At 38.3% G+C, this 14,081-nt stretch overlaps 1 protein-coding gene across 1 annotated transcript in view; it reads left to right on the top strand.

Annotated features, from left to right (window-relative positions):
• HMCN1 (hemicentin 1) overlaps positions 1 to 14,081 on the top strand; it is a 763,653-nt gene that overhangs the window by 685,367 nt on the left and 64,205 nt on the right. The window contains exons 88-92 of the mRNA XM_006901311.1: positions 3,642 to 3,911; positions 4,505 to 4,675; positions 4,813 to 4,983; positions 12,373 to 12,543; positions 13,283 to 13,453. Coding sequence (XP_006901373.1) covers positions 3,642 to 3,911; positions 4,505 to 4,675; positions 4,813 to 4,983; positions 12,373 to 12,543; positions 13,283 to 13,453 — 954 coding nt within the window. The remainder of the gene's footprint in view (positions 1 to 3,641; positions 3,912 to 4,504; positions 4,676 to 4,812; positions 4,984 to 12,372; positions 12,544 to 13,282; positions 13,454 to 14,081) is intronic.

The raw sequence follows: 14,081 nt of genomic DNA, 5'->3' as shown, positions 1-14,081 counted from the left end.
AGTATATTCCATTCTGCAACCTTTATTCCGAACTCTTATGTTAATCATAACGCCCTAAAATATATTGCCCTTGTTCAACTCCTATGGCAGCATCATCCTCTTTTTCTCTGCAATTTTCTTCTCTTCGATACTCTACTCCATAGATTCTCCTCACCTTGGTCACCCTGAACTCTGTCTCCTCCAGACAGCAAGATGGCTCTATGTGGTCTCTCCCTGCTCTGTGTCCTGGAAAATAGCTGTACTCAGTAAGCCAGTGAAATCCTGCAGGTCTTGTTTATGTTCTTTATCTCTGGAATGACAGTCCTGCAGTGTCTGTTTTCCAACGTCTGAAAGTAAAGTGTTGGGGTTTTTAAAAATTCCTTTAAAATAAAAAGTAAGTAAATTATCTCCTACTCCATCTTTATGAGAAGAAAACATCTCTAGTTAGTTGGTTTTTCTGGGAAAGCATCACCTTTTTCCATCTTCTGACCTGAAAGAATTGAAGAACTCAAGACTCCTAGTTCTCCAGTCTAAGTCATTATGGATGTGTAATAATGAATGTTCTTGGATAGACAAAAAAAAAAAATCACCCCAAAAACCCCAGACTAAAATAACTGTATGCACACAGGGTGATCTATCACTTTGGTTGTATAGATAACAACAGTCACTACATTACAGTTGTTAGAATTGATCAGTGATTGCATCAAGGCTAGCCTAACAATATTTGGGGCATTGCCAACAGTTATATTGCCTCTGAGATGTGCTAGCAATTACCTATGTAAGCTATGTCTTAGATAGGTTTTAAGTAGGAAAACAATTATACTCTAGTCTTATTTGCCTCTAGTCTCCATTTCTATCCAATGATAGGGCTGCTGTTGCTCAGTGCCACCAAGTTGGCCTCAGCAGTCCCATGTAGATTGCAACAAAATCCTGCCCAATCCTGTGTGCTCTGCACAGTTTCTTCTTTGTCTGAGCCAACTGTTGGAACCACCATGTCAATACTTCTCCTTGCAGGTCTTCCTCTTTTGCTGACCCTATACATTTTTTTTTCTTTAAATGAACATTCTTACTATTTTTATCTGGTTGTTCCTTTTCCATTGATCTAGACTCCCTGAGCACTTATATTCGTATACTTATTTTAATCATTGTTGATTTCATATTTTGGGGTTTTTTTTTAAGGAACATAATACTTACAGATTGCAGTTTCTTTTTTCTTTGTTTGCTTGTTTATTTTAGACATTCTGTTGTCAAGCTACAAGGTGGCCTTAGGAATTAGCTCCATTTTAAAGTCTAAAGAATAACTGAAGGCAACAGTCCCAGGGATTCCTCTAGTGTCATCCAGTACAGTAGACTTAGTTGGTTTGTTGTTAGTGCTGTTTTGAAAATCTCTGATTTTGTACCACATTTTCCTCCCATTTTATCTGGGTCTATCTAATATAACCCTGTCAGCAGTGCTAGTTAAGCACTCTAGTTCTATTCAAACTTGTAATAGATATTTTATTAGAAAGTTATGTCAGTATTTAATTGAAGTATATGTCTATCAAATGATAACCTCTTTTAAAAACATTTGGTGATTGCCATGATACAATGTGTTTCATGTTCTTGCTTCATTGATTAAATCTTGATATCATTTATTTATTCTTAATCTCTTCTGTTAAATATTGATGCCTCATTGGTTTTATGTCTTTGCTTTTCTTCTTCTCATTTTAACCTCATCTGAAGCAATCCTATCCATCCATGAAAGACTTGCGAATCTAAATTTCTAGCCCCTATATCTGGTCTGAGCTCTCTACATAAATATCCAACTATCTTCTAAATATCTCTACATGAATGAACCCTGATACTTTAAAGTCTGCAATCTAAAGTAAATGCATAGCATTTTTCCTAACTCCTTCCCTCCAAAAGTTTTCTTTCGGTTACATTCATTGACTTACCCCCAAATCAAAACCCAGTAGTCATCAGCTTTTCCCCTTACTCTGCATCTACCCTGTGACAAAAAGCCATCATTCCTAATTTTTAAATAATTCTTAAATCTATTTTTATCTTCCTCATTTTCATTAACATGTTTGATCTATTAAATTACTGGTTTGTACTCTTATATTACCACCCAAGTTAGTAAACTGTACAAATGTAGCAGAATAATTATTACATCTCTGTGATTTAGATGGGTTTTTGTTTGTTTGAAACTAGAAATTATGTATGCTATCTCTGTACTGTCAACATCTAATACTGGTCTGGCAAAGGTTAAGTTCTCAATACTTGTGTATTGATCAAATGAATATTACATGATCAGAAAGAATGAATGGATGTTAACTCTTTGCCTCATTATTGGTCAAAAAGAAAATGTTCAGTAAGGCACAGATAATAATTAGAAAAATGACAAAAGCAACCAATAATACTGTGTACTTACTCATAAGTTCAATATCAAGTAAACAAAGATTCTCACCACTGAGCCAATTGGCAGCATCATGATAGAGAAAGAGGGACTGAGATTGTTAACAGATTCCGTTCCCTTGGCTTCACAATCAATGTTCTTGGTACCAGTAGCCAGGAAATCAAAAGATTAATTTTGTTGGGAAAAGTCTGCTGTCAGGGACCATTCCAGAATACTGAGGAGCAACAATGCCAGTCTAGAGACTAAGGTGCACCTGATGCAGGCCATAGTTTTCATAATTACTCATTATGCATCAGAGAACTGGGCAGTGACTAAGGAGGACAGAAGGACAATTGATGCCTTTGAGTTGTGGTGCTGGAGAAGAGTATTGAACATACCATGAACTTCAAAGAGAACAAACAGATCTGTCCTGGAGAGGGTAAAACCAGTTTGCTCCTTGGAGGCAATCATTCTGAAGCTCCATCTCACATATTTTGGGCATATGGCCTGGAGAGACTAGTCCTTGGAGAGGACATCATGCTTGGAAAGGTGGAGGGACAGCACAGCAGAGGAAGACCTCAGATGAGGTGAATTGACAAAATAACTGTAGTAATAGGGTAAGTATGTCAGAGACAGTGAGCTTGGTTCAGGATAGAGCAGAGTTCAGAGCTATTTATTCTACATAAGGTAACTATGAGTCAAAAGCAACTCAACAACACATAAAAACAACAATAACAGCCCACAAGCTGGTCAAAGAGCTACCCCTACATCCTCAATTGAATATAGCAATAGATTTCTGAAGTAAGCACCATTTTGAAGAAGCCCAGAGGCTGGAAGAGGGAGAAATGAACAGAAGCATGATTTAGATCCAGAAAAACCTGAATACTAAGACCATACTCTAAGATAATCTGCTTGGAGAATTAATTAATTAATTAATTAATTAATTAATTTTTTACCTTTAACAAGAAAAGTAACAGCATGCGTGCTGTCAATGGAAATGACAGCTCTTGATAGTTAGGATGGTGGAACAGTCCTTAGGGCGCTGTGCAGCTAATCCAAAGGCCACAGCTCTCTGGTGGTTCTACTCCACCAGCAGCTTTCTCTGCAGGAGAAGGACGAGCAGTCTTGTTCTATGTCATCTACAGCCTTGGAGATCAGCAGTGAGCTGATTCTGACTGGACAGTGAAGAGTTTGAGTGTTTGAGAGTTAGGAAAGAGGATGTAGTGATTGTTATGCGTGTTAAAAATACTAACACAACATCACAGAAACTCTGTGTTTCTTCCAACAGGTCCTCCTGTTATCACCCTTGAGCCAGTAGAAACAGTTACCAATGCTGGAAGTAAAGTCCTTTTGAACTGCCAGGCAACCGGAGAGCCGCATCCAACCATTTCATGGTCCCGTCAGGGGCATCCCATTCCCTGGGATGACCGAGTTAATATGTTGTCCAACAATTCCTTATTTATTGCTGTTGCTCAGAAAGAAGATACCTCTGAATATGAATGTGTTGCTCGAAACATGATGGGTTCTGTCCTTGTCCGAGTTCCTGTCATAGTCCAAGGTGAGTCGATCCAATAGATACTCATATTGAACAGCACCTTGGATAACTGAAACCATAAAACTTATTAAACATCTTCGTCTAAGTCTCTTTTATCTTTAAAATAACCCTACATTATGGAAACGGGACAGAATCTCATTACAATTTAGAGTGAAGAGAATAAAACGATGCAAATTAGAATTGTAAAGTGCCAAGGCAATAATTCAAAATCCCAAACTAACTGAGTTATAATAAAGCATTTAGTAAATAAATAAATAAAAATTATCCTCAAATACCAATGTGTATATTTTTCTTTGAATAATGATTTCTATCAAAAAGGTAGCTACTTGTTATATTAACTTCTTGTTCTCCAATTCTTATAGAAATCATGGTGGTATGATTCAGGATTGGGCTTGGAAAGAAACTCTATTCAACTGTTGGGGAGTTTTCCTCTCAGTCTTAGAATTGAATCTGACCTTAAAAGAGAGCAGATTGAATAGCAATGTCTCAATAACGACAGGTTCAGCTCTAGACCAGTGCATATCTTAAATGAATTGGAATTTACAGCAAAATTTTATCTACAAAACCTGAGACAAGGTACAATGATTTATTTGCAGTTAATGGTGGATTTTCTCAGTGGGCTGCATGGAAGTCCTGCAGCGTCACCTGTGGAAAAGGAATCCAGAAAAGAAGCCGTCTGTGCAACAACCCCTTTCCAGCCAACGGTGGAAAGTCTTGCCAGGGCTCAGATTCAGAACTCCGAAACTGTCACAATAAGCCATGTCCAGGTACATCCCTTTATTTAACCAGTAGATATGTACTTAACAAATATTCATTGATGGTCCTGAACTTGGAGTTACCTCAAGACTAGTACTTTAAATTCAAATATATCCGATGGATTAACTCATTATTCATCTTTGAATAGTGGATGGTAGCTGGTCAGAATGGAGTTCTTGGCAAGAATGCACAAGAAGCTGTGGACGCGGCAACCGAACACGGACCAGAACTTGCAATAATCCATCTGCTCAACACGGTGGTCGGCCGTGTGAAGGGAATGCTGTGGAAATGATCATGTGTAACATTAGGCCTTGCCCAGGTTAGTATCCCTAAAGAATACAGGATAATCAGACTATCATAAATCCTATAGTAAGTTTGAAATACCTGTCGTTCTTTTCTGTAAAAAGATGATATAACCTTACCCTTAAAAAAAAATTCCATTTTCCTACATCAGTCTTATGTGTTAACTTGTAGAGGAATGGCATTAATCTCTGTAAAAGTAAAATGTGAATTCATTAAACAAGATACAGACTCTAAACTGTGGCATATTTTGTAGTCATGTAGCAAAAGTGCAAGTATTTACAAATCCATAGAAATTTTTAAATAAATGAATGCCCTTATTATTGTTAGCTGCTTCTGAGTTGGTCCCCAACTCATGGTGACATCAGATACAATAGGATGAAATGCTCCTGGTCTCATGCCGTTCCCATTATCCACTGCAGATGAAACGATTGTGATACTAAAGGGTTTCATTGGTTAATTTTTGGAAGTAGATCACCTGGCCCTCTTCCTTTCCTGTGCTGACCCTCTACTCTTCCAATCATGCTGTCCTTCTCCAGGGATTGATCCCTCATGGCAAGATGTCCAAAGTATGTGAGATGGAGCTTCAAACCTCTTGCCTCCAAGGAGGTAAAACTCCAAGGTTTCACCCTCTCCAGGACAAACTTGTTCATTCTCTGAGCAGACTATATTCAATACTCTTCCCCAGCACCACAACTCAGATGCATTGATTTTTCTTCTCTCCAGCTCTCAGCTGCACAGCAAGCAATTGAGAACACTATGGCCTGGATCAGGCGCACCTTAGTTTCTTGACAGACACTGTTGCTCTTTAGCACGTTGGAGAGAGAGGTCTTTGACAGTAGATTTTTCCAAAGCAATTCTACTTCGATACTTAAAAGATAGATTTTTTTTTTTTAATTCCCTATTGAGTTTTCTTTACAAAAGTAGGTTACCAGTCTTTTCTTCTGGGGAACTGCTGGTTGTGTTCAAACTGCCAACCTTTCAGTTAGCAACCAAGTATATTACTATTTGCACCACAAGGACACCATCGTAAGTTCTCTACAGTGATCTACGGGATAAAAGGTTGCTCTGCCAACCCACAGATAGTCAATTTCAATCCACCTCCTGCTCCACACGAGAAAGATGGACTATCTGCTCCTATGCAGGTTACAGCCTCTGAAGCCCCACTAGAGAGTATGCTATGAAGTCGGTTCTGACCTAATGGTACGTAACAACAACACTAACATTCCAGTGAAGATGACAGAAATGTAGCTGAAGCTCAAGTGAAAAATTCTGCTTTCAGGTGCAATTGTATCCAAGGATTTGGCCAAAGTTTTTACTAGCATGTTTTATGTTTCTTGCCTCTTTGACTTTATTGTGCCATAAATTCTCCATATAATAGAGAATTGGTAGCTACATGCTTTACAGATTAAGTCTTGAGAGGAAAAAAAATATCCTTTCCTTTTCTCTTTCAATATTCATGTCACACTCAGAGAAATAACACCATTTGGCTCTTCTTAGACTTCAGCCACTTGGGAGAAGGCTGTGGTAATAGCCAGTGCTTTCCCACTTACTTCATGGCGAGAGGTGCAGGAGTCCTTGCTTGATAGCACAAAGGAAATCATAGACTAGCAGAAATGTTTGTTCATTTATTGGTTTGTTTGTTCATCCAACAAATTTTTTTGGTCTATTTATTTATTTTTTAGCACCTACCTGAGCCTCAGGTAGCACTTCATAGGGGCTGGGCTGCCAGTGCTGCAGTGGTGGCTCTTTGGTGTTTTAAGTCTACCAGGAGTTCAACAAGAGAGTGATAGTCAATATCCTCCCATGTCATTTGCAGTCTCGGGTACCTACTTGGAGAGTCAACTATGAGATGCTTCCCACTTGATGGCAATGAATGAGTGAGTGGAGTAGATTAAGTGTTGAGCTTTGAACTGGAAAGTCAGCAGTTCAAACCCACAAACCACTCAGTGGCAAAAAAATGAGGCAGTTTGCTCCTTTTACCATTTAAACCCCAGTAGGGTTGCCATGATCACAGTCAATTGACATCAATTGGCCAACAGTTAGTTTGGTGTGTGTATATATATTGTTTGGGGGGAAATATTATATAGGCCACACTTTTCTGGTAGTTTGAATCCTCCAGCGGCTCTTCTAAATAATATTGGGCAGACTTCTCTCATGAGGTTTACAGCCTCGGGAACCACATTCAGGATCACCGATGAATTTATTTTGACTCATCTTTGTTTTTCTTGAGAAAATTCAGAGACCAAAATTCAGAAAGTATATGTTAAGTAATTCAGTAAGATTTTAGAACTATAAAAAAAAAAGTAAATTAAGGAGTTGAACTCATTTATTTTATTATCTAGGCCTATTCTCTCAGATTATAATTATTTTGATTTACAGTTTAGAATGCCCATTATATTTTCAAAAAAGTAAAATACTGTCCCAAAATCCAAGGTCAATTTTATATATTTAAAATAAATCCAAAGTCAATTTTTCAATCAGGAAGGGGGAAAAATGAGTAAGCTAATTATAATAGCACAATCTTTGCAAAATACATGATTAGAGCAATTTCTATACAAAATGTTAGCTATGATGGCTATGCAGTTGCCATAAAGCCAATTCCAACTCAAAGCTGTACCAGGTTTCTAAAGCTGTAAATCAGAGTGAGGGGAATGTCCATCTTTCTCCCACAGAATCACTGTCAGAAAAGCTCAGCCTTTAGGTAAGCAGCACAACAGTCTACACCCCTAGAGCTCTTTAATGAAAACCAACATGTCCTCAAAGAAGTCTTTTTCTTTTCCTTGCTCTCTTTCCAGCTTCGGTAACTCTTGGCTCACTATTCATTTGCTTACTGTTGTTTTGATGTTTTACTGTTTGTTTGGCTTTCTTGAGTTATTCCCCCAAGGCACAAAATGGATTCAATTTAGTCATTTTTTGGTTTTGTTTCCTTTTGCATAGTTGGAGCCAACCAACAAAAGCCAGTTGTACAGGTCTTTTCCAAGCTGAGAATTTAGTAACGTTGTATTGGTAGCTAGATATCAATGAATATTTACATCAAGAGAATCAGCACCAGCTCCAAACTAGAGGACTTTTTCTCCAACAGAGATCTGGTTGGTAAACACTTATCAGCTCCCTGTTAGGAAATAGGTAGAGAGCTGGAAGTAGTCTTCTTCATCCAGTGAATGGCAAAATCTTGGAAGCAGAAGAGCTTTTTTCTGTTAATACTAGTTTATTTTTAAGTAATGCCAACTTAAAGAACAGTTATAGGAAAATACAAAGAATACCTATGTATCATTTACCCGGACTTCTCAATATATATTTCTTAAAACACAGACCTTCCTTTATATAAACACAGTTGTTGTTGTTAATTGCCATCAAGTCACGCACAACTCATAGTGACCCAATGAACAAAAGGCCTGAAGCCTTTATATAACTATCATCGTTTATCAAAGTTCATAGAGTTTCCAGAGGCATGTTGTTTAAGAAGTGGATGCCACTCCTGCTTCCCAATAAACACAGAACAGTTACTAAATTTAGGGACGTTAGCAGTAATACAATATTATCTAATCTTGTTATCTAGTAGTAATAAGTGATGCAAATTTTATTAATTTTTTTTAAGTGATGCAAATTTTAAGCACTGAACTACTAACTGAAAGGTTGGTGGTTTAAGCCCACCCAGAGGCTCCTTGGAAAACAGATCTAGTGATAAGCTCTGAAAAGGTATTGAAATTCTCTATACAAAACTTTTTCTATGCATATGAGTCTCTGTGAATTGGCATTGGCTTTATGGCAACTTTTGTACAAACCTCTTAATAACAAGAATGCTTTGGCGGCATAGCCCACAAAAAGTCATCCTGCTATGCAAAGGCAAAGCCTTTCACTAGCAAAGCCTGTCACTCCAAGGGAGAAAAATGGGCAATCTTTCCATCTCCTTCCTAATCTCCTCTGTGGTTTATAGCCTCAAACACTCCTGGAAGGTCAATTATAGATTTGTTCCAACTCAATGGCAGGGAGAAGGAATAATAATATCATTGTTCATTACTATAATCTCATAAATGCTATTCTTTACTCTACAAACTACATTCAAATGTTACTGTCTCTGTTACATCCTTTATAATGTTTTCTAAATCTAAGATTAAATCCAGAATCACACATTGCATTTATCTGACATATCCCTTTAGTCTCCTCTGGGACAGTTTCTCAAATATTAACTTTCATTACCTTGACTTTTTTAAAGTCAGTTTGGGTTTGCTTAATATTTATTTCCTCATGATTAGACTCAGGATTTATGTTCTGGCAGAAAACCACAGAAATGATTTTGTGTCTTTCTCAGCACATTATATCACATGGTAATTATCTTGACTTTCCCCAGACTGAGGTATCAAGCTTAATTACTTATTTAAGGTGTTAGCTTCAATTGCTTAAATGCTATTATTACCTTTATACTTAGTAAAGATTTTGACAAGGTACTCTGAGACTATATAAGCATCTTATTTCTCATCAAACATTCTTCACGCACTAGTTTTTGCATCTATTCATGTTGGGGGTTTTTTCCCTTGAATCAATTAGTACTAGGACCTTTGCAAAAGGGTTATGATCTAATTCCATAATATCTTCTACTTGACCATTATTTTTCTATTTTAAAAAGGGAGCCCTGGTGGCCTCATGGAAAAAATAACTCTTATTTCTTTCTATTTTCACTTATATCACTAAGTACAGTTTTTCTTTTATTACGTAATTTATAAATAATTATGCTTATTTACTGTGATACTCAAATTGGCTCAGATTTACTTGGTAGAGACTCCTTCGATTAGCTGCAGTGCTCTCTGACAGGCAGCTGTTCTATTAGCACTACTTTCCAGTGTAAATAGATATTTCAGTCGCATGTTTTCCTTTTCTTGCCCCACTGTTGGAGTCAATCATTCCTCCAAGAATCCTAGGTTTTAAAATAAGAAATCAAATTCAAACCCACTGGTCTCAAATTAGTCCCAGCTCATAGTGACCTTCCATTAGGCATCCGAGCTTATAAAATGTAGTGAGAGGACATTTCTCATCTTTCTTACAAGTATCTGCTGGTGCATTTGAACCACGGGAGATGAGCAATCTTTAGGTTAGGCAGACAACTCACTAAGGACTGTGCCACAGAGCTCCCTCGGAAAGAATGTTACTGTATGAGACATTGAGTCAGAACTAATTTATAGCTGAGCCCCCCCACCCCCCACCTCGCCAACAATAGATTTTCAGAGGCAGTGAGTCATATGAGAGGAGGAGATTACCCACTGGTCTTCTGCAAACTGTGTAACTGTGGGTTGGCAGTGCACCTCCCTACCACTGGGCTACCAGAGGTGACATGTAGCAGATAAGGCTAGAAGGACATTGGAGGGGCACAAGGAGGAGGGAGAGAGAAAGAGAGGGAGGAGGAGAGGGAGAGCTAGAGGGAGAGCACAAGCGCGCGCGCGCGCGTGTGTGTGTGTGTGTGTGTGTGTGTGTGTGTGTGTGTGTGTGTGTTTGAGAGAGAGAGAGAGAGCAAGCAAGCGCGAGCGAGCGCGAGTGGCACAAGCGAGAGAGCGCAAAAGCGAGCAGGAATGCAAATATAGGTGTAGTGTCTGGATGACATGGTTTATATTCAACAACTACTGGCCTAAAGTTTGCAGCTGGACTCCAGAATGCTGGGGGGAGAGAGCATAGTCATCTGCTTCCTTCAAGATGACAGTCAAGAAAACTCCATAGAGCAATTCTACTCTGTAGCACATAATCCACGTGAGTCAGAATCAGCTCAGCAGTGGTGGATTTAGGGTTTTTGTTGGTTTGCATTTTGGGTATTGAATGATGCAAATGGTCAATGAGCTTAACTGATAACCAGGTTAAAAGTTTGGTTTCACTCAAAAGTAAATCAGAAGAAAGGACTAATAGTCTACTTCTGAAAAATCTGTTAAGAGTGATAGAAAATTAAAAAAAAAAGAGCGATAGAAAATATTAGAAACATATACCGATGATGGTTACACAGCTTAATGACCACCATTAATGTCATTAAATTCTACATGCTGGGAATTTGAAACAGAAAACATTTTGTTACATATTTAGCACATTTTTCTAATGAAAACCATCCCTTGAAAACTCTTTAGAGCACAGTTTTACAAGGACACAAGACATCCCATGAGTCAGAGGCCCCTCAGTGGCAACTGAGGATGAGGAGTCTAAGCATCAGCAGTCTTGATGCAGATGTAGCTTCGAGTTCTTTGTTCTATTTTTAAAGACTTTCAACTTCACTTTCAGGTTTAGTCAAGTTCATTTTAGTGCAACTTTCTACCAGCTAGAATAGATTTATGTTTATATTGGTCTGAGTCTATAAAGTACAAGGATAGCTAATAAATTCAATCATAAACTCAATAGAGCCAGGTACAACATATGTTTTCAAACAAAGCATGCAAACAATAACTGATAACTTCATTTCTTGGTTTTCAAATTATTTTTCTGGCATTCTATTAGTTGTGTTAAGAGAATATTTAAACATGGTTCTTGGAGTCCCTATTTTAGTTCAAATCTTGGATAAACAGGTGAGAAAAAGAAAACATATTTTGTGAACCAATATCCAGGATATTTTTTTCAAGCAAAAAATATGACCTGTTCCTGACTTACATGAAAGAGAAGCCATAGTTTTGATATTAAGCCCATACACCTGGTAGGAAATACAGGTTGTTCCAATCTTGTGGTCAGATGGTGTAATATGTTACCAGAAGGCCTTAATATCACACTTTGGAAATTGCTAGTCAATTTTTTCTGTTGTTTAGGAAGCAGGTAAGTGTGTTATTCAGAAAGGTGTTAATTCATGTACATTATGTAATGGAGAAATTTTTCAAAGAGTTGCATCGTTGTACTCATCCTGTTGTTGAAAGATCCGAGTACATATTCAGACATGAAGCTGAATCAAGCTGCAAGCTGTGGTCTTGCAGGCTAAGCCTCAAGTTGTTATTATGAGGTGATTGATATTGCCCAATACCACCTCTAGAAGTTTTATACAGCCTTGCTTCTAGTTCCTCCATCTTTCTCCAAAGCACAAATGGTACTCAGCTAAGATTTAAACACTTGGATTTTATCTGCATATGGAAATTTAATGAAATATAATTTTTTTAAATTTTCTACTAGTATATTTACAAAATTCAAAATCTAATTTTAATAAAATAGCCCCTCTGGATCATTTGAAGCATTTATTTTGGCATCAGACAGCCTTCTGAACTTTTCTATAGACACAAATCCCTGTGAAAACTAAGCCAGAAGGAGAACATCATTTGTTATGTTTCCTTTTGGTCCTGTTTCAATTCTTTTCAATTCTAGACAAATTTAACTCATTACTGAGTTAATTTATTTGTTTGTTTTTTAAACAAACACAGTTCTGTGACCTGAGCTGCTGCCTCTTGGTTTTCAGTTCACGGAGCATGGAGCAGTTGGCAACCTTGGGGTGCATGTAGTGAAAGCTGTGGGAAAGGTACCCAGATGAGAACGAGGCTGTGCAATAGCCCACCACCATCATTTGACGGGTCGTACTGTAGTGGAGCAGAAACACAGATGCAAGTGTGTAATCAAAGGCACTGTCCAGGTAAGGGAAATGCAGCACTTAGACCTTGCCTAAATTTGCCTCTATTTCTTATTGAGCTAAGGATACATCCCTGGTGGCACAACAGTTAAGTGCTTGCTGTTAACCTTAAGGTCCACATGTCAAACCCACAAAGTGATTCTACAAAAGAAACGTCTGGAATTCTGCATCTGTGAATATTATGAGGCTGTTCTCTTCTGACATATGGGGCCTCTGTGAGTTGAAATTGATTTGATGGTACTCAACAACAACTTCTTGAGACCCCTGGTAGCAGGGTACAATACTTGCTGGCTGCAAACCAAAAGGTCAGTGGTTCAAATCCACTAGGCATTCCTTGGGAGGAATATGGTCATCTCTTCCTGTTAAAATGTACAGCCTCAGGGAGCTCTGGTGGCCTAGTGGTAAGGAGCTGCAACTACAATCCCAGAGGCTCACGGTTCGAATCTACCAGATGCTCTGCCGGGGAAGGAGGGACAATCTCCTCCTATATTAGTCAGATCTGATTTGACGGTACACTCACACAAAAATAATAAAATAAAAATTAAAAAAAAATGTACAGCCTCAGAAACTAAATGACGGCTCACCATGAGTGGGAACCTTCCGGATGGTGATTTTGGTTTACATCGGTAAAACACCACTCCATTTTGACTGTGCCTCACAAGATCATCACATAACCTAACAATGCCCAGAGTTTCAGCTGATCACTCTTAGATAATAATACATATGTTTTTTCTAACACCAGTTGATGGCAAGTGGGCAGCATGGGCCAGCTGGAGTGCCTGTACTGTGTCCTGTGGAGGAGGTTCCAGGCAGAGATCCAGGGACTGTTCGGACCCTGCCCCCCAGTACGGAGGAAGCAAATGTGAAGGCAGCGATGTCCAGAGTGACTTTTGCAATAATGACCCTTGTCCAAGTGAGTGTTGGAAACAGTGAGTCACCATGACACTTCTTCAAATTTCATGACAGCCTTCAGCCCTGAGAGCTAGAATATTCTGTCACTCAATTCTTCTGTTTTGGGTTTCAGATGTCACAATGTCATACGGTTGCTGTTGTGGCTGTATAATACTATATATATGTCATTGGTTTATCTGGGCAAAGGCTGTCTTTTTTCATTCATTTTATTTAAACAAACTCCAGAGTACAAGGATGAGGGTACCCTTGCCTGTAACTTAATAGTGTTGATGATTCCTTTAAGGAAGCATGCAAGCAGATCTGTCTTAATTCAATCACCAAGTTACATTTTTACAGCAGCAACGTGATATCTGGAAATCTGAGTTTTACCATATCCTAAATGTTACAGCCTTGGCTCTTTGAGAGCAAAGACTGTCTCATTCATACCCTCTCTCCACTCCTGGGATATTTTAAGACTCAATAAATGTATGCTAAATGGAACCACATAGTCTCTGGAAGGTACACCCAATTTCTAGTCAAAACAACAGTTAGGCCATCTGCCTTTGGAAATTGCCTATTCATAGCTTTGTATGTTTCTTTTAAGTTCTTGAAGAAAGATTTTTCCATACCCTTTGGATGAACGTCATTGT

This window comes from Elephantulus edwardii, unplaced genomic scaffold, assembly GCF_000299155.1.
Source record: "Elephantulus edwardii isolate Elephantulus edwardi_28Jun2011 unplaced genomic scaffold, EleEdw1.0 scaffold00318, whole genome shotgun sequence".
NCBI classification, from domain to species: domain Eukaryota; kingdom Metazoa; phylum Chordata; class Mammalia; order Macroscelidea; family Macroscelididae; genus Elephantulus; species Elephantulus edwardii.
The sequence above is the reverse complement of the archived record's forward strand: the minus strand, read 5'-3'. Positions and strand labels throughout refer to the sequence as shown.